Source organism: Aphelocoma coerulescens, chromosome 6 (assembly GCF_041296385.1).
Source record: "Aphelocoma coerulescens isolate FSJ_1873_10779 chromosome 6, UR_Acoe_1.0, whole genome shotgun sequence".
Lineage (NCBI taxonomy): Eukaryota > Metazoa > Chordata > Aves > Passeriformes > Corvidae > Aphelocoma > Aphelocoma coerulescens.
The window spans coordinates 22,347,853-22,369,280 of record NC_091020.1 but is presented as its reverse complement, the minus strand read 5'-3'; the positions used below and the strand labels follow the sequence as shown (position 1 = coordinate 22,369,280).

The 21,428-nt window shown below is 38.7% G+C and overlaps 1 protein-coding gene across 1 annotated transcript in view; it reads left to right on the top strand.

Annotated features, from left to right (window-relative positions):
• The first annotated feature begins 20,942 nt into the window (after positions 1-20,942).
• The window catches only part of ADGRA1 (adhesion G protein-coupled receptor A1), a 263,226-nt gene continuing 262,740 nt past the window's right edge, over positions 20,943-21,428 (top strand). Inside the window, exon 1 of the mRNA XM_069019776.1 lies at positions 20,943-21,205. Coding sequence (XP_068875877.1) covers positions 20,985-21,205 — 221 coding nt within the window. The 5' untranslated portion in view covers positions 20,943-20,984. The remainder of the gene's footprint in view (positions 21,206-21,428) is intronic.

Below are 21,428 nucleotides of genomic sequence, written 5' to 3'. Positions count from 1 at the left end.
AAGAAGCAGAGGTTATGAAAGGACAAACTGTATTAAAATAAAAATTCTAATGGTTTTGTGCACATCCCAGAAACTGAAATCACTTTTCTTTAGAAATTTGATTCAGTCTGGTAGAGAAACACATGGATAAATTTCAGACATGAATCAACAGTAAAGTAAGGAAAAATTAGTAATCATAAAAGACAGCTCGGTTTATCAACTCAAAAATACACTCATGGAGGCCTTGTAACACATGGGACAAGGGGATAAGCTGTCAACTCTGATGGCATTTGGGTCATTGTCATTACGTGGTGTTGAGAGTTCAGCATCAGAACATGCCTTTTGAACACCACAATGTCATGAATGTCAAACTAATGAAACCATTTAAGTCCGTGAGTGATGCAGGGAGCCAGCCTCCATTGCAGAAATGAACATTAACCAGTAAACACCATCAATGAATCATCTGGTACTTTCTTCAAAATATCCCCTTCCACTCCATGCATTCTTTTTTTATGAGGTTTTTTTTTTTTTCTCTGTGGCCACTTTCTTTTTCTCCTACAGTTGTAAGAAAAACTGCTAGCTGCCTTAGCACAAATGAGCTGGGGCTCTCTTCTAGAGCAAGAAAATGATTTCTCTGTCTGAGCATTAATAGAATACAGACTCAAACCTAACCAAAACCAAAGAACAAAATACAACCACCTCCTGAACACAAGTAATTAATTTTGATCTGAATAATCTCTTATATCCAAGAAATTATAAGAGTTTTTTTATCTCAGTCATTCGTGTTCTGATGGAATAATCATGAAGACCTTAATTTAAGTGATTAAAAGGTACAGGATTACTTTTGCACTGTTGGAAACATGAAGAAAGATTTACTTCATTGTTATCTGCAGCTTCTTTTTTTATTAGATACCTACAGTTGTCCATAAAATCAGAAGAAAAAAAAGCAACTTAGGTAACCAAATTTTTTCATTTATGATCTTTTTTTAGAATTTGTTTAAAATAAAATTTTCATGGTAAAGGTATGCAGTGTGATTTCTGCAATGCCATTCCTTAGAGGCTCCTAAAAATTTAGGAGAAAGTGTAAAAGCTGAAGTATAAAAATTACATAGCAGAGAAAATACACTAAATACACTAACAAATGTGCTAAATGATAAACTTTCCTACTTGGAGGGCAAGGGTAAATATTTGTTCTTAAATTATTAAACCATTATATCAAGCTGAAAATTTATCCCTTATGACTTCATATCTTTTGAAGGTGGCTAAAAACCTATTAGCAGTAATGAAGCACAAGTTAAATGATTGATTTTGTCAATCACTGGGAATGTTCCAGACCTTGTGTTATGTAACATGGATTGTGGGTCATCTGTAAGCTTCATTAATCATATATAACCCATTCATTCATGAGGAAAAATGATGAATTACTGTCTGTGGGGGCCTTAACATTAGCCTCACTAATTCCATGGAAGTGCAGGATATATTGTAAGCTTTTCTTTTTCCCTATAAACATGTTGTAGAATGTAATCTGTAATCCTGAATGACACTTTAATCCATGTAAGCAGATATTTACTTCCCATGGAGCCACACTGATTTTAGTGGCTGATGCCTGCTCGTCTATAATTACAATATAGTTTTCCTACTGTTCCCATGATGATAAAATTCTGTATACATAAGAAAAAGAGATTAGGGACTGCATTTCACCCAACCTCAGCTGGCTAAAATTGGACCAATAAACAAACCACAAAAAGTGAAGGGAAGGTACTTTGGATTATTATATATATGCAACTAAACTGCTATAGAAGTCGTGTTATATAAAATTGATTGAATGCAATCTTAAAAAGAATTAGTTCAGGCTCCAACTAAACTTCTTTTGGGAAGCTATTCCAGAATTTTTCTTCACTCATGACTAGAGACTGCATATCAATGCTGCAACTATTTATTTCTCCACCAACAGTGTCTAGTATTGTAAAACTCTCCCCTCTCTTCTTGCATTTACTCACGATATATTTACAACAGCAATTATAACCCCCCACATTTTATTAGGCAAAACAAACAAAACTCTGAATCTTTTCATCTGTTCTCATGAAATGGAATCTTTTCCCCTTGATTATCCTCAGGATAATCTTAAACATTGGTGACAAGAAACTTTTGAAAATTCCAGAGGAGGTCTCACAAGAGGCAAATGCATCTCCATTTGTTCCATAAAGTACTGTAGGTGACAAGTCATTTGCTGCTTGTCTCTTGTATTACAGAAAATAGGTACTTGAAAATAATTATGCTGGTGATGTCCTGAAACAACCACCTTGCAGTCCTGAGTTGTCTTGTCATCCTTGTACTTTATGTCTTTCTGCTTCACTGCCAGTACATATTTTCTTGTTGCTTTTTTTCTACTCAAGATTGTTGCGCTTTTGTTAAAGATTTTTTGTGCGTTTTGCACAATAATTAGCACAAAATGGTTAAGACTACTCAGCCCTAGAGTGATAGTTATGGTAATAATAACAGCAATCAGAACATACACATGCTCATTCTCTCAAGATATGCCAGAACAGTATCAACTTTTTTTTCTTCATCTAACGGCACTGTGGAGTTAATACCAGCAATAGCTGTGAGTCATTACAATTACATGCTCTCTGTGGTACTTAATACACACTTTAAAGGACATTTCATTTTCTGTAGTCCCTAGATAATTAATCTACTCCAGTCTATGTCTGCAAAAATATTTGCATTCTGATAGACAAGTTTTTTACTGAATTAAAAATCAATGTGATTTCACTGGCATGTGCTGTAGGGTCCTTTCTCAACATGAACAAACCAAACCCAGCCTCACTGCAAGGACTGCAAAAGAGATTTCTCTTTGTTTTTCTGAAACATACACACGTGCTGAGACCATTTGTTTCCCCATGTAAATAAAAGGGAGCCCTGTATCCAGACCTACACGTGTAAGTATTAGCTTTATCTTATCACCACAACCATTTTTAGATTGATGGTGAAAGGCATTGCCTCCAGTGATAGCTCATGCAGTAGAATGCACACTGTATTGCCAACTGACATTTAACAGCACCTAATATGCATTCAGCCACTACGGGAACATTTTTATGTAACACTTTCTAGATTTTGCTTTCATGTACTGATTGCAGAAGAGATATGCAGTGCTCTGAACAGTAATCTCCACAGCAGTTACATTCACTTTGGAGAGAAAACATTGACATCTGCTTACATCTCCTGAGCAGAAGAAGTGATTGTAGCTAAGATAACAGCTGAACCTACAATGCTCTGTGTGTGTGTGTGCAACTATGTGTGTTTTTGTGTTTGTGACTGTGTGTGTGTGTGTAAAAGTGTGTAAGAGTGTATGTGTGTGTATGTAAAAGAAGAACTGGCTGTTCACCACTGACTTTTCTGAACGTGAGGTATGCTAAACAAAAACAGTCTTGCACACTGCAACTGCTTGAGTGCACATCATTGCTTCTCAGTTTAGTCTTGTTTTCAATACTAAATCTGATTTCCTTCCTCTCCCCTACCCACCCATTGACATTCCTTTCTACTTCAGTTCTGGAATGTGTGGTCTGTGGCCAGCTGACAACTCTTTTTTTTAAATAAATTAGAGGATATTTAAACAAGACATACTAAAGATCTATGGGGCATGAGCAGTGAGAGCTGCTGGAATGGGCAGAAAGTAGCTTGAATGTTTGAATGATTTCTCTTGCCCACCCTGCTTCTCCCACCTGTGTCTTTGTTATGAAACCGACTGTTACTGACATTTCCAAGGACTTTAACAACTTCTGTAGTGCCACCAGTGACTGCCAGGAGATGCCTGCACATCCTAGGAGTCACACAGCTCCCATAATTAATTTCATTCTAGTTTACATTACTTTTTCATCTATTTTACATCTGCATCTTCAAGTTTTGTTCTTCTACTTCTTAACCAAAGCAAACCCAGACTAATTTATAAGTAGGCTTTATTTCTTGGAAAGTTGTGGGTTTTGTCACTGAGAAGCAGGATAGACCAACTGTACTCTAAAACAGAAGGAAAGTGCTGGCTTCAGGCAGACACGGTCGATAAGGGAGTTAGGATTTTCATTGGACTATTATGCAATTGTTGGATCAAAATTAAATAATGTATTGCCATTTTTGCAGTATAGGACAAGTTTTAGTTTGTACAACAAGTTGCAACCAATTACTACGGATAGAATAAAATATCACTGCCTGCTTCTGAAACCACTTGATACACTTTAAAAGAAGTTTGGGTCAGCTGGCAGACAACATGTATGATAGTAGTTTTCAGAAGGATGAAGAAGAGTGGGTTAAGTAGTTGCTATCCCTACAGGTGGTTGACACTGGATTGGTAGAAGTAAAACTTTGTAAATCTTCTACACCAAGAGAGCAATGTGTTGAAAAATAAAACAAACCACCAAACAAAATAAATCCACTCCCCTGCTCCATCTGCTAGCCTCAGTCTTACAACTCATGCAGAAAGACCCATTGATAAATATCCATCTGGCCTACTTCAAGTCTTCTGGAAACTTTTTTACCTGGGTGTTAGAAAAAATCCTTAGCTTTCCAAAATTGTTACCAGAAACATTGATCCTGCTTCTGCTGAGATCAATGAGAACTTTATATGCAAAGTGAAAGAAGGATTAGCATTAAAATCATGACGTATGTAATAGAATTAACTATTTTATATATTTTTCCTATTAGATTGCAAAGTGCTTAATAGGAGCTTGATCTCTAGGAAAACTGATGAATAGATACAGAAGGCTCTGTAGCAAGGTTTCCTAGTAAGCCAGGGGTAGGTTGCAGTTCTTTCAAGTCCTGTTGTGGTGCTTTAATACATTTACCTGTAAAACATCTGAATGTGTATCCCCCAAAGTAATTTCTGCAAAGAATTAACAAAGCAAAGCAATTTTATTTTTCATCCCTCATTTATTTAATGACTCCCTTAACCTATTTTGAGAAGGGTTTAGTGAAGAAGTTCACACATCTAAATTGGCTAGTTGTTTCTTGGTGAAGTATTTTCATCATAATACCCAAAATATATGATAACACCAATAATAAATATATAATAATAATATTGCCTCTCTGAAGCTAGTGAATTTACAGAGTGTTAAAATTCCTGGGTTTATGATGATTTATGTGTTGGTGTTGATAGTCTGGCCTGGAAAATGGACAGAGGTGTGATACAATTGCATATACATCCTCTGATTGATAAGGAAAGTAAGGGGACAAGTTGGAGAAGACAGCTTAGTCTGACCATTTTGGATTTCCCAGTGATTCTGCAACTGCATGAACTCCAGTCCTAAATTTCTTTGGGAATAAAATTTATTTTCTTACACTAACATTTAACTACTTTCAGCTGGTACCACAAAGCTTTCTCTTTTTATATCCTGCACAAATTCAAGGAAGCCTAGTGCTAATGGATTTAATAGTGAAGGGTAATGTGAACTGGAATTACAGTGGCTAGATTTTGATTTGGCTAATTTTCAAATAATCTTGGTTTGAATTTCTTTAAAAGGTTACTCTATTAAAAGAAAAAAAAAGGTAGAAAATTTGATCCTCCAAAATAACTCTTTTTAATGTGATCTGACCTAAAAAGATGATCTCTGTGTAGCCAGTAGGCTTATGAAGCTACTTACCAGTAGAAAACAAGGGCGAGTTGTCTAATGTTGTTTGCATTAGTAAATAAATGGGATGGGGACAGCAGGGATCTGTCTTATCCTACCTGTCACAGTACTGATGAAGTCTCTGGATATGGGAGACCATGTGTGTCACAGTTACAGTGCATTTGTGATTTATACGTTTAAATATTCACAATCCTATTTTATTATAAACACCCCATGTATTATAAATATTTTCTTTCTTCAGACCAATTTAGGTACTCAGAAATCATTCATTTTGGTGAGAAGGAGGAAATAAGTAAAAAGATAGACAAAGGACAAGCTTTTCTTGCTGATTTACTTCCAGGCTTTAAGTTCTTGTTGTAAGTGGAATGACAAGGAGCATTTATTTTAATTCCCATTGAGGGCCCTGTGAGCACTAACTTCCATTTGCTTCTCTGGCTTTCACAGGGTAGATTTTTTTCTTCCCCTCTCTAAAAGAAATTTCTGGTAACCAGCAGAACACCAGGCTGTCTTGGGACGTTACACAGATAGGAACTTCACAAAGTTGCTGCCTGATTAAATGTGCTAGGGCTGTCTGGACCTCTCTGAATTGTTCCTGGGTAGTCCTACGAAAAAACTCTTATGAACAGGAGCATCAGATGTCTCCAACTTGCATAACCAGCCTGCAGAATTTTGGTGCTTGGCAGCAAAGCTTCCATTATGCAGTTGTAAGCATGTGTTTGGTATATACGTTGTACACAAGGCCACTATTTTAAAATAACATAAAACAAAGTTTTATTAAAATCATGTGAGTTAAGGTAAAACCTGATTGTTCATGTTATGCAGATTAAAGGGAAAAAGCCTTTATTTTTCTACAGATCCTGTATTTCAAATGATCATAGAAAACATAAAAGGGAGAAGAGCTGCTTAATCACTACCCTTGATGGTTTTAGTCTGGATTTTGTAACTACTTCAAGAACATTGAGGGAAAATATGCAAGTTTTAAAACTTATTCTTCCCATTTAATTTCACTTGCTATTAAATTGAGTGCCGGATTCATTTTAAATTTTACTCTTTAATCCATTCTTAAATGGTGTAGGGAAATACACCTATGACCCTCTGCAGAAGTGTACTAAATTCTGAAAGTCTCTTGGTAGACTTAAAAAAATTCTTAGATATGCTGGATGTTGTGTTTCATGTTGGGAAATAGGCTGAAACAACCCAGGAGGACAACCTGGTGCTGTTTTATGCTCTGCATAAAGTGCAACTCTGCTGAAGCACAGTGTGCCCAACACAGACCTTTGCCAGCACAGACCCTTGCCTTTCAACCTCACAGTCTTTGAAGATATTTCTCAGGCTATTGGTATATCAGCAAAATCACCACTGTCTTGGTTTTCAGTACTTCAGTTAGAATGCCCATTATACAAGAGGAGAAATAATACATTGAAGTTGTCCCCTTTAAAAGTGGTAGCTTTTTTTTTTTAGAATGAAAATAAACCCAAGAAAATTGGCTTCAAAACACATTCCTAATGCTTAAACCATTCTCTGAAATATACAAATACTTAGACTGAGGGGGAAATGGACATTAGATGAAGAGATTATTAAAAAATGTATGATTATTTAAGGTCAACTGTTATTGTAGCAGAACTTAGCTGTACAACCATCTAAAAGTTTTATCAGCTCTGACAATATTTCAACTTATTCATGATCAGCATTCACAGCCACCCATTAGTGTGCTTAGGTATCCAATAATTATAAATGTCAAACAAAACTGTTTTCTATCTAGCATAGCCTGATAAGGCAGTACTGTTTAGTTACTCCATTCAAAGAAGTTTGGATCACTTGACTTGTTTTAGATCATACTTTACTGTACCAGACTGAAAGCCTGGACAGGAGAATCAATCCATTGGGTGAAATTTGGTCCCAATATTGACGGCAGTAACATGCCTTTGAAGACCTGTTTGAAATGTGAAAGGTTAGACCCTTACAGAGAACAAACTGAAGAAAGCAGAAAAGCTGTAACACTGTGACTCAATCTCAGCCCAGCACTTCCAGCTGAGATGAGCTTATCTGACACCCTTGCAATGGCAGTGTACTTGTTTCTGAAATTGAGACTACAAGAAAGCTGCTCTCTTGACTGAAATGCTTCTGCATAATGACTTTTTCAAATGTTCTATGAAGATTCCAGATCAGGCCTCAGCTAAGCAGTGTTTTCTTAATTTATTTTTTGCTGGCACCTGACTTCCTGCAAATGATAATACTGATTTTTTGGTGGGGGTGAGGTGGGATTTCTTTATTGTTTGTGTTGTGTGTTGTGGTATTTTGTGGGGAGAGTTTGTTTGTGGTTTGTTGCTGTTTCTGTGGGGGGGAGTTGTACTTATTTATTTGTTTGTTTTGTTCAAGAATACTGCACATTTACACAACTCATCACAAGACTTGTCTTTCCATGTGTATAGATGGAGTTCACCTACATCCATGGGCATTGATACTGTGGTACCCTTTGGAATGACATAATGAAAGGGTTTCTGAAAACCATCTGATACCACATGCACGGCCTATGCTGAAAAAACAAGCAAGTGGCTCCTAATATTGAGTCCAAATGAACCTTAATATATCTGTGCATCTTCAGAGAAAGATATCTAGGAGGTTTTCTCCTGTAGTAGAAGAAAACATGGAATACTACTATTATTTTGTTTTACTTAAAGTGGAGTGAAGGATTAGATTAACTTGGCAGCCATGCTAAGGATTTTCTGTGTGTTGTGGTAACAACTTCAAAAATTCAGGCGGTAAAATATCATTAAAATTGGGATTAATCAGGATTAACACACATTGGGGGGTGGGGAATGCATTATTAAGTCTCCTTGTCACCTTAACAGATTTCAGGGCTTTGTTTCACATGAAAATAAATACCTCGTGGATTCCTGTACATTTCAATAAATACATTATTATTGATCCTATATAGACATCCTTTTTACAAAAACAACATTGAAAATAAGTTTATATTTACCAAAGCAGTACATCCTTGAGTTATTTTGGGTTTGTTTTTAATTTGCTTGTCCCCTGACCCTCTTGCTTATTTCCTCTGGCAATAGCTATTCCTAGACTATAAATGTGCTCTGAACACAGAGGAATTTTGCTGTTAAAAATGATTTCAGAAGTGTAAATCTATGATAATAAATAGCCTAAAGTCAAGAAAGACTAGATGTTAAGCTTTTTTTCTCATGGCCAGTAGTAATAGCAGTTTCGATACAATATATACAAACTAGACGAATAGTTTTTTGGTAAATATTCTTTCTTGCTTTTCCTGTTTCCTAGTGACACAGTTGGAAGCAGGAAACTCTTTCTGAGTTTTGAGCTGCAGTAGTCCAAAGGATATCCTTGTCTCTCTCCACCTCTATAAATAAAGTGGGAGAACTTTTACCCTGTCTCTAAAAATCAGAATGTGTAGCTTTTAGGTTGTTTACAAGGAGAGTCAGAACTGCTCATAACTAATTGATTTATTTGCAACTAATGAAAATCGAAGTATTAAACATCGAGTGTTATTTTCTGAGGCTTCTGACAAATACTTGGTCCCTCCCCAAACACAAAAAACAGATTCTGGGCATCTAATTATTTACTTCAGTTCTATAATTCTAACTGCAATGGAAGTATCACAAAAATGTCAGATTTTGGTTTAAAAGAGAGATCTTATTATATAGTTGAACAATTTTTGAGCCTCTTTTTTTCCTCTTCTACTTGATAAATTTTCCAGAATATATCATATTTAATGTAAATGAACTTTTTTTTTTTTTGATAGGATGAACTGAAATAGCATTTGCCTACCTTGTTCAGCAAAGCACAATGAAGTACCTTTACAATAGTCTAATTTTGGTTTAAGCTTTCCGGGATTTTTTTTTTGGCGGGGCTTTTGTTTGGGTTGGGTTGGGTTTGGGTTTGGTTTTGGTTTTGGTGTCCCCCCGAGGTTTACTTCTATAACATCTGCTTAATCTCTCAAGCCAGTTTGCTACAAACCTGCACCAAAGTTGTTGGAAATGTGTGGTTTCAAGGAGGAGCAGTATCAGCTTGTGTGTAGCTGCTTGAATATCAAGTTCCTGATTCCTACAGGTAAATGTTGGAACGGTCAGAACAGGAATCATAAGAATGAGAAGAGGATGTAAAACACTGCAAAACCTCAAGAAGTTTAATCCATTTATTTTACCATCTTTAGGCTAAAGATATTTTTTTCCAGTTGATAACAAATATGTCTGCAGTTATGAGCTAAGCAAATTCTCACAGAGACAAGATGCAGATTATATAGAAATGGCAGTAAGTAACCTTTAAACTGATTTTAGTAAAGACTGCAGTGGATTTCCATTACCAAAAATCCATACGAATTTTGGATATCTATTTTTCTGAATGGCCATCTATATTTTATTTCTATTTTGGACACAATTCAGGAAACTCTTAAAGTTTCTCTTATGCAGAAGACCAGGCTGTCAGGACATCACTGAAGTCCCAGATTACTAATAAGTGATTACTTATTATGGCTGATTATTAATTTTGGCAAGATTTAGTGGGTGAAAGCCTGGGTATGCAAGTTCAGTGGAAATAGTGTCACTAATTTAAATTACAGCATAACTTAGAAATATTTTATTTGCCTGGGTGATTTAAATACTCTGTAGTAATTCTAGGTTATGAATTGGGATTGTAAATTATGATGGTATAGTCAGGAGACAAAAGCAGAGCTTTATTCATCTGCAAACAGGGAATCAGGAGGCTGCATTGAGCCTTGCTGGTTTACCAGCTGTACATGATCTAGAACACTCATTCAGTGCATTTGAGACAGGGAGTGTGAACAGTAGCATCAGCAGATGAAGATACCTGATTTTTGCAGTTTTTCTGGAAACTGAAAGCTTTTCTGTTACCTCAACATAGCAGCAGTTCCCAAGCACAGTGGAACTGAGGTTACCATAGGCTGGAAATTTCTGCAGTCAAATTTCCCATCCCTCTTCCTGTTGAGGTGTGACTGTAACTTTTCAGTCAGCATGGACAGGTCTCTGGGTCTATCAGCGCAGCTCTGTGCCTGGAGAGAATGAGGCTCATGCTGAACAGCAGGAGGTACAATGGCACCTGTTGAGACAGGATGGAGGAACACACCTTGGAATCACAGATCTCTCATTTAGGCCATGGACTTTGAGTTTCCTACCCGCAGGGAAGGTTGATATCACTGCTGTCATCAAGATACAGCCAAAGATGGTTAGAAGAGAGATCAGAAATTCCACTTGCAGCCTCTTGAATGAAGGGATCTAACATAGAGAGCAGAAAAGGAACAAAGAAATAAATTAATATATTCACAAGGAATTTGCGCTCACAGACCAGTACTCATCCAAACCAAACAAAAACCAGGCAAAGAAAGAACACATAAGAACACTCTGTTTTTAACTGTTCCCACCCTGTTTTCTACCTGCTTCCCAGACACACCAGAAACAATGCAAAAACTTCCATTCACTACTTCTTTGGACACCTCCACTGCCCCACACAGACACATACACTCACTAACCATTATTTTTTATCAAGGCCTGAGAATATTTTTATGCCCTCTTTGTCTAGGAAGAATGACAGTAATCTTTACAGAGAAGATGCATTTTAGTAGCTTCTTTTTATCAGGGCTGTACTGCTTCACCATCCGACAGGCTGTCCCTAAGTATCCTAGTTGGAGGTCTGTTTTTCCTTCACCTGGTATTTTTCACCATGGAGGTATTTTACCTCATCATGACAATGAAAGGCAGGAGAAGGAAGAGCTGGGAACCCTCACAGGAATGGAGGGTGAGGGTTAACTACATACTTTGTCCTTTTTAAATTGTTTTTTTCCTTTCCCCCAAAGATGAGACAATTCTTTGGTGTCCTTTGTTTTTAGCCTCTGAGCAGGCTGTTATGTGATGCTGCTGCTATCCTGCTTGGCAAAAACTGCAACCAACTCTGTTTGGGGTCCCTTGGGCCAGGCAGACCTACTGTTTTGCCTAAGGAGATTTATTTTCAAACAAAGGCAAATGGAATAAAGGAAAAAACTGTGACACATAGTATGACTTACCCCTTTTCAAACTAGGAAAGTGATTCAGCTGAATCAGTTCTTGAATCAGCTTCTCTCAAACACTGGTCATTGCTATTGACTGAGAAAGTAGAAGAACACTCCAGAAAAGGAGGTATATCAGGTACCAAAAAAAGAACTTCTTCTGCTACATACACCTAGAATTGTAGCTAATACTGCAGGAGGGTTAGAAGCACCTTTAATTAGTATGTTTCTATCCTTTTTCCTACATCTCACCTAAGAGATTTATCTGGGCAATGCTATTAAAGTGATGGACTTCATGCAGTAAAATCCATGGCACCAAGAAGGTTCCCTGAACATTGCTTTGTACCCTAAAACCAGAAAAGACTGATCTGTGTAATGGAGCACAAAAGTCAGCTGATCTGAATGACTGGAAAAAGCTGTGGTCTAACTTTTCTCTGGTATTTTGTACCCCTTTGCACAAGGTCTGTAATCAAATGCTTAAACCTGTGCAAAAAAAACCCCAAACCAAAACAAACAAAACCACAAATGGCAAAAAGCAAACAAATCCCAAAAAGCTTAAAGTTGTTAAAGCAATTAATTTTTGATGCAGAAGGCTTTTCATATGCCTGTGGAAACAAAACCCCACCTTTCACTGAGCAGACCAGCTGTTTGTTTACACGGGAAATGAAGATGGCCTCTCACATTGCGGCTGTGTTACTGGGAAGAAAGAGCTAAGTTTGGCTGAGCTAAAGGCAGAAGAGCGATTCAGAACTCATTTCTGCACCCTCAGCTGAAGGCAAAGCCTGGGAATGGGGAGATTTATCTTAAAGAGGGCTGGGAGATTGCACTTGCTTTGTTTCCAGACTGTTGAATATGAAACTATTTTGATAATGAGTATACAACTTCCTTCTAGTCCTCTTCCTTGTTGCAGCAGAAGCAGCTATATCACAAGCAAAAAACAATGTTTCATCCTGTCAGACTGGGGTGGAAAGGGGAGGGGAGGATAAAACATGAAAACAATTAAAATGTTTATTTTTAATAGTGTCTGGCAGTAGTCAGAGGTTTTAAAACTATAAATAAACAAAGGTCATAGTTAATGATGAGAAACATATGCCATACGCATGTTTTTGAAAATGTAGATAAAGAAAATAGATAATGAATAGTATTATGTAGATGGCTCTTCACCAGAGTCTCATCCAAAGAATGTAAAATCCAGGTGTCTGTTCCTTGAGTTACCTCTGTTCTGATGGATTTAATGTCATCCTCCCCCTTTTTTTTGATGAGAGGACAGGACTTGCTGGGCCTAGAGAAGACGTGTACAGCACAGTGGGGCCAGGTCTTTGCACCAACCTGTAGCTGCTTTTAAAACAAGCGCAAGATCTAAAAATCCACTTGTGTGTGGAAAGTGGGAAACTTTGTTCAGTGACTAACAAATGCTGAAGCTCTGGCAAAGAGGACAATCTTAAGTTTCTGGTATTTGGTAGAAGATGAGGGCAACTCGAATACCAGCCCAGACCAGGTGGCTAATCCAACCATGGTGTGTGGTCAGCAGCCCTGCACTGTTGCAGGATTGAGTGCAGGAATACGGCTCCAATTATCAGAGCTATTTATGTGCACTTGCTTTTGGCAGTCCTGCTTTGGAATGCTGCTTGTAAAAGGATTCATACTTTTCTATTAAGCTTCTTAAAGGGCCATTATGCATTCACAAAAATCCATATCCACCTGGTAAGGAATGTCTCCCAACTCAATTAACACTGCATACACACCAATTGCTGCCATTCTGGAGTGTGATTCAGTATTCCAATTGTGCTTCCATATTAAGAGAGAAGGTTAGGAAAGAGTGGGAAAACACTACATATTACAAGAAAAGCATAAAAACCAATAGTTTAAAAAGGATTTAAAAAGATTTACAATAAGCTTTTTGGACATTGGCATTTCTGAGTTTTAAGGAAGCAGCTACATTCTTTGCTTTCAGGCCTGATACCCTAAGATTCAGAAGTAGGTGGGGCCCTTTAGAAGCCCTAATATTTTCTTGAATCATTCCTGCTATGCTTAACAGCAATTAAGATTTGCAAATAGATGTGCTTTTTATTTTTCATTTCTGTAATTTTACTTCTTTTAAATTTTTTTTTTTATTGACATTTGCTGCTGCTGCTGTATATAGTACTTTAGTTACACAGCACTTCAATTTAACACTGAAGGCTTTTCTTTCCAAAAGTACCAAGACAGATGACATAAAAGGGCATAAAGTCCTAAAAAACATGATGGCCAGTAAGAATGCATAGGAAGTATAAAAGCAAAGTCCAGAATTACTGGAAAATCTAAAGACATTAGAAACAGAGGGAAGACGGCACCTACCTGACACAAGAGAAGGTCAGTTTCTAAAACACTTTTAAGTTAGAGGAAGATATGAGCTCTCCAGAGGAATTTTAAGGAGACAATACATAACAGTGAATGACACAATTTCAAGTGGTTTGAAGTGGGAAACTAAATTAAAATGGGAATAAGGGGACAGAAAATAAAAGATGTGACTTTCTGCTTGTAAGGCAACAGAAAGAAAGAAAAAGAAATTTGCTTTTACAGAAAGAATTTAGGAAAAAGATGGAACTGTGTTAGAACTTAGTTGAATTGCAGGATTATTGATATGAACAGAATATTGCACAGCTGCTAGTGATAATTGGATCTCTTGGCTCTTCATGTTAGTATTTCTACCAATGGACTATCTTGGCCATAAAATATGACTTCACTTAAATCCTCCACAAAACTAGTTCAAGCCACAGTATAGTTTATTTTTTAAATCACTGTTCATGTACAAATAAAAAAGCTCTCATTTAGTATTTGTAATTTTTTCCCCTGTGTTTTCAATTGGCCATTTAAATACAAGTCAGTAAGTAATTAGAATCACTAGCTATTCATGGAACCTTCTCTATCAGGCTACTGTTGGCATTACGATTGGATTCCATATAAGTGAGTGATAGGGATGAAATGTAGCAGGCAATGCAACATTTGTCTATCTTAAGCATCTATTGTATAATGAGATTCTGATTTGAATCATTGTCTTTCAGATTATAAATCATTACTTTCCTTTTTTTGCTACAAGGGAATAAACTCACAAGCAATGAAATATAGGTTAGGTTAATATGTCCTTTTAATTCACTGCATGAATGATAGCACATAACCCATCAGCTTGCTGGAAATCCTTGCCATTAAGTTGATTAATAAGGGAAATAATAAAGCAATAACAACTTTTATTTTGCACCATTCATATATTGACACAAGATGGTATAGTCATGCAGAAAAATACATGGATAAACTGGTTTTACCCTGATGGAGCATCAGTAAGATTGCTGGGGGGCCTGCAGCACCTGACTTATAAAGGAGAGAGCAGGGTTTGTTCTGCCTGGAGAAGAGGAGGCAAAGGGAGGATCTTAATGCTGTCTTCAATTATCTCATGGGTAGCTGAAGAGCAGATGGCAAAGATAAACTTTTTCTTCAGAGGTACACAGCAAAAAAAGAGGGAATAGATACAATCTGCAGCAAGGGAAATTCTAAGAGCAAAGGAAAAAACAGTCCTTTGCAGCAAGGATGGCCAAACTAAAGGGAAATCCTCTTCAGTGCAGTGATTCAAAATACCACTGGACAAGCCCTGAGCAACCAAATGTACTTTTGAAGCTGTTTTAATTTGAGACTTGGACCAGGTGATGTCCAGAGCTTCTGTCAGACAGAAGAAGTCCTCATCTGACCACATCACAAACCTAAACTCCATTAATGACTACTAGAAAGTGTGTTTTAAGTCCATTAATAAAATTACAGAATCACACTATCATAGAATAGTTGGAAGAGACCTTAAAGAACATTTACTTCAACCCCTCTGTCATGGGCACAAGTATATACTGCCTTTGCTGTTTATATCGGACCCTTTCCATCTTCTGACTTTAGAATATCCACTTACCATTTTGTCTCATCTGTAATGAAGAGAGTGTCTAATCTGCCACCTCTAGAAGCACAAAGGAGGGTATTAAGAGATCTTCATAATTCAGGAAAGTGTGGAAAAGACTCATTTGACCTTCTTAATGCAGGGAGATGACAGAGAGAAAAAATATTTTTCTATGACAGGAAAATAAAACTTGAAATATCTACCTGAAAAATAGTCCGTTTTCAGGGTGCTACATTTTTCCTTTTTCTCTCACTTCTACTCTGATGCAAGGCATGCTGGCAAATCAGTCAGAATTCCCATGTGTCTCAGGAATGAAAAACACTGAGAAGCACTGGCATGTGTACATCAACATCCAAAAATATGTCCTCCCAGTGTATCTTGGAACCACGTGTGTGAGAAGAAGGGTGGCTCTCCTGAGAGCCCTGCATTCCTGCAGGAATAGATGCCTGGGTCTGTGGGACAGAAGGCAGCTGCCATCCCCTCTGCACTTTCTGCTCTGACTTCTGCAGGACAGCATTTCAATTTTCAGTGCAGTTTTGCAGTCTGAACCTTGTCCCTTGTGAGACCTCAGAAGGTACAAAGTTAAAAAAAAAGCTGCTTCTCCTTTGGCCAACCATGCAAAAGTGTTGTTATTCTGCTATGGCACAAGTAAATACAACAGCACGAAAAGATGAAGGCTAAAACATGAAAATATATGTGCCATTAACAGTATTCCTGAACAATTTCAATATGTTCTCTGAAGTAGCTGAGGGACTTGGCAACATCTGGAGTTGTATGTGGTGGTCATCAGAAATTTACACTGACATATACTCCCTTGTAGGTATGAGTTTTCTGAGGGAAGGGGACTTTGTATTATTTGGCAATAACTCTGAAGTATTCATAGGAGGAAAACTTGGCTCAGGATTGAGAATTATCAAACACTTGAGTTTTTTCCCTTCAAATATAATTTATTTCCCTGTTGATATTTTTGTGATCATTATTCCACTCCCCACTGAGAGCATATTATTATTTGTTTATATTTCAGAGCAATATTCTCAGTTTTGATCAGATTTTTACATTGGTCTCTGCTACAGAGCAAATAAAGCCACATTTTTTTTATACAAGGTCTCTAACTTCAAGGACCTTCTTATTTCAATGAATATTTCAATGCAACTTTTTGGAAACCTGTTGCCCTGTGAGGACTGAAGTGGATTTCAGGTATTATGTATAAATGTGAATATGATGAAGAAATCTAAACAGAAGGGAAGCAATGCAATGATATTTGAAGTTTTCTTACATTATAATTACATTAACATAAAACCAGTACAGAGGTGTTTCTGCCTGTACTGATGCAGAATAGCAGAAATGGAAATCCTGTTTTGTCAGTTCTTTCTAACACAGCATTGTTCCCCCAGTTTATGACTCCCTGCTCTAATTACTCCAGTCCTGAAGGACTCAATTTCCATATTTCCCTAAAAGATTACTCAGCCTGTTAAATAACTTCAGGGTGGTTTTGCTGAGAGTCTGTTTCTGCACTCAGTTTTATCCAGTTATCCTAGTGATTGGTAACAAATATGAACAACTTTGCTTTTGTTGATTTATTGTCTATGTTTTGACATCACCAGTGCCTTACATGAGACTATTTACGGATCAGGGTTGTCCCACCTCCAATACTGAGGTATTATTAGTTCATCATGTGTGAAGGTAAAAATTCTTGGGTCCTTTCTACATGAATGTTGTACTGCATATTTTTATCCATTCTGCTTTCTTTCCTCTATCACCTTAAAAGTAATATCTTTTTACAGGATTCCAAGTGCCCCAGAGGAAACCCACTCTGGATTGTTTTTCTCCCAGTTACTTTACATATCTTTTTTCTAGGTAAAATAATTTCCAGGCTTGTTTTTTTAATCACTGTATTGCAAAGCTAACAGACATTTGTGCTATGCTGATGAGTAGCATGTGATGCAGTCATGATGGAATAGAAATGGGATACTGAGGTGATGGAGGAAATGAAGTAAATGATGCATTGTGTTACTACTATCAATAAAGGGTCAATGTTCAAGGAATTAGAGGGCTGATAGGATGCCAACTTCTGGATAAGAAATGAAACAAAAGCCATGACCAAAACCTGTTTGTGGTTATTCAAGTTACCATGGCTTTGTTCCAATACTAACATGCAATTTTGAAATCCTGACAAAATTCAAATTCACTTATTTACATTCTGCCTCCCCATATTTCCTATTATTGTATAACACATTCTTGTTACTTAATTGCTGTGTAATGTCCTGTGATGCTAAGCAGGTGCTGCTGCTATTTTGTGCTTGGGAACATGATCTAAATGAAATGTAAACCTGTAGTTCAGTGAATCACCTGTATCTTTGATTCCTTTTAATGTTGTTCATATTCATTCAGGCTAATATCATTTTAGGATTATATTCCTAAATTAATTTACATTCCCTTTTAACACTTACACATTTAGTCACAGGATAAAATTTGTCTCAAGTACTGTATATAAGGTCATGGTGTGTGGATACATGGTCAGACATACTAAAAACACTTCAGGACTTTTGATGCTTGGAACTAAAAATGTAAAGGAAACAGGCATATTTAGTAATTTTCTTACTTCCTTGATCTAAGAAAATGTATCCCTCAGTTCTATGATTTAATTGAATAACTAAAGCAAGAATTTAACTGTAAATAAAATTTAAAATGAGAAAATTTTTCATGTTTCAAGTGAATCTCTGGTCTTGTTTCTGTCAGCCAGGAACTTCATCTAATCAGAACTTGGCATTTTAGGACTCCTCAAGTGTTTCTTAAGATTCAGTGTCTGGCTTTGTGTGAAAAAGTAGACCAGCACACACCATGTTCTGATTTCTGACCAAACCAAGAGAGAAAACTTTAAGGAGAGATATCCTAAAGTGTCTCCTTTCAATATACGTGTGCAATAACTTTGGGCTAGGTTTAGAAAGATTTAAGAAAATTGAAGGGTCTAAGTTCAAATACGAATTAGAAAAACTTCTCTCAGTTCTATTTAACATTACAGACACCTAAATTCTCCACGTATCTTTGACTTCACAATAAACTCGTAATTCTCTCTTTGCACACACCAACACCCAGCTAAGGAGCTCATGACCTGTCCCATGGTATCTGCTGTGTAAGTGTCCAAAGGCACCCAAGCTGTAGGCACACATTTGTCTAAAACTGGACCTTTGGAACCCAAACACAGTGCAATGTTGGCTGCTTTTCAAATCAAAGTGTCACAACTTTTTTTCCTTCCCTTCTTACAAGGGAATCTGGGGTTGTAGTGCCTTCCCAAGACATGGGAAATTTAGTTGTTTGTATATCGTGAGTGGGTGGAAGTTGTATCTTTCACAGTCTGTGAAAATGACTAGCTACTGCCACCATGAAACGTTCTGCTGTGCTGGCTGGTGACAACTGAAGCAGCTGAGCTCTGTAGGTGCTCAGGTCCTTTTTTTCAATTGTCCAGGCAATCGTTTAGACTGTGAGATCTCAGGGCAGGAACCATCATCTGTGCTTTTAAATCATCATAAAATTTTGACTTTCTGGATACTTGTAGATGTCAGTGAAGAAAAGGGAAAATGGCTGAACTTTTTGTCTTAATTTGTAATAAAGCAAAAAAGAAGATAGATTGGAAAGTGGAGGGGAGTTTCCTTTTATTTTTTGCCTCTAATGTTTTGAATAATCCCTTTTCTACCTTTACTCTAGAATTTGATAGATAGCCTCAATGTGACTGTAAACCTTCTTATTCCCTAATGAAACAGTATTTAAAAAAACCTTTCAGTACCAGTGAGGTAGGAAAAACCGTTAAAATTCTGCTAGCATATGTTTAACGGTTGAGTTTGACTGAGAAATTCCATTTCTTATCACCAAGGTTAACACTGTATGAAATCTATGCTACCATCTCAATAAATGTGTATTCCTCACTTGCACTTTCAAAAACAGTGTGGATGAGACAGGATTTTTTAAAGCTAGAAGAGCATTTTTAAAATTAAATACATTGGGTTTCTTTATGATAAATAATATCATGCAACCATAGCAATGTTGAGTGGTCTCATGAAATACAATCCATTTTGCTGCCTGCCAGTAAGCCTTACACAACTTTGCTTTTAAAAATAAAAGAGCAGAGGTTGTAATATTTATGATTCTTTAAATCAACAACTGTGCAGAAAAAGATTGTTCCTGAAAAAGTTCCTAGTAGCCTTGAATTTCACAAGGGCACTACCCCTCCTATCACTTATTAATACTATAGTGCCTAAAGGCTCCAGTTGGGTATTAGAACACAGTGATAACAGGCACTGTAAATGTGCAAGACAAATCTTCCCTAAGGGGCTATAGTACAATATTATTTTATAAAACCCAAGTAATTTCTTAAAATAGCTTTATAGCTATGGCAGACTATTACTAACTTTGGCCTAGATCCTGCAATGAAAATGTGCATTGAGAGTCTCCATCGAGTAAGTGAAGGCAAGGAACCTGCTCTTTTAGTAAAAGGCCATTAAAAATGGAAGTTGTTGTTACAATGTGGAATTTTTTTTTCACTTCCAGCAAAAAAGCCCCAACAGGGTAGCTTGCAGTTGATGCTGAAAATCTACACTAGAAGTTACTAGTCGGATCACAAAATACTGCTGAGAGGGCTCCAAAGCCACCGTGTGCCATAAATGACAGAGAAATACAAGTCGAAAAGAAACGTGCTCGTTGACCTGGATGATGACGTGTCTTTGACTACTGCTCAAACCTTTGATTTAGGTCATGCTCACAGCATTATCTGAGGTGTCTGAAGTCAGCTAACTGCATGAACCCTTCCCGGTGGCAGTGGCTGGACTGTCCTGTCGTGGTTTACATTGACCCTTGCCCATGTCCTGAAGCTCCTTTCCCATAGCCATAGGTGCAAACAGCACTTAGCACACAGGTTTCTCAAGAGCGGCAGCAAAGGTGGCTATTTTCAAAACTAGATTCCCGACCCACACAGTTTTTCCAGCTCGCGATTTTCTGCCCTGTGCCTGGGCTGGTCGCGTCTCTTCGGTCTGCGGCGCGCCCGTGGCGCATCTGTCCGGCTTCCCCCAAAGCGCTGGGGGGCACAGGGCTGGCAGTGCCGCAGGGCACCGGGCGCAGGTAGCGGCGCTCCGGGTGCTCCGGGGCCGCGGCTACCGGACCCCGGGGGGAGCGGCGGGAGGCGGAGGAGGGGGGGGGGGCTCGCTGAGCGCCGCGGGGTCCGCCCAGCGCCGCGGCTGCACGGGCTGCGGCAGGAAAGGAGCGGCGGCTCCTCGGAGAAAGGAGGAGGAGGAGGAGGAGGAAGGGGGGGGTCCCTCGGAGCGGAGCCGGCCGCAGCGAGAGAGGCGGGGCGGGGTGGGCGCAGGAGGCGTGGAGGGGCCCGCGGAGCGGCGCGGACGGGCGCGTGCCATGCGCGGCGCGGCAGCCGGCGGCTCCCGCTCGCTGGCTCAGCATGCGCGGGCTGTGCCCCCGCCTCTGCCTGCTGGCCGCCGCGCTGGGGCTGTGCGGGGGCAGCAGGAACTGCCCCGACCTCATCGTGGACCGCTGCCTCTGCGCCGCCGAGCGCGCCAAGGGGCCCGGCCGCCCGGCCCTCCGCATCAAAGTGGTCTGCACCGGCGGAGACTTGGTGGAAACTTTGCAGCCCGCCGTGCTGCCCAACCGCACCGTGTCCCTGTGAGTACGGCCCGCGGGGCAGCGCGCACCTGGCGCGGGCAGGGGGTGCCCCGGGGGAGAGGGGCGCGGGGGAGACGCGGGGCCCGAGGGGACCCCGCGCCCGGCACTCCGGAGCCGGCAGAACCGCTCCGTGGACGCTGCAGCCCTGCCCCTGCTTTTAAAAAGTCTGTGAGAGTTTGGGGTTGGTTTTTTTTTCTTTTTTTCTCTCTCTCTTTTTTTTTTT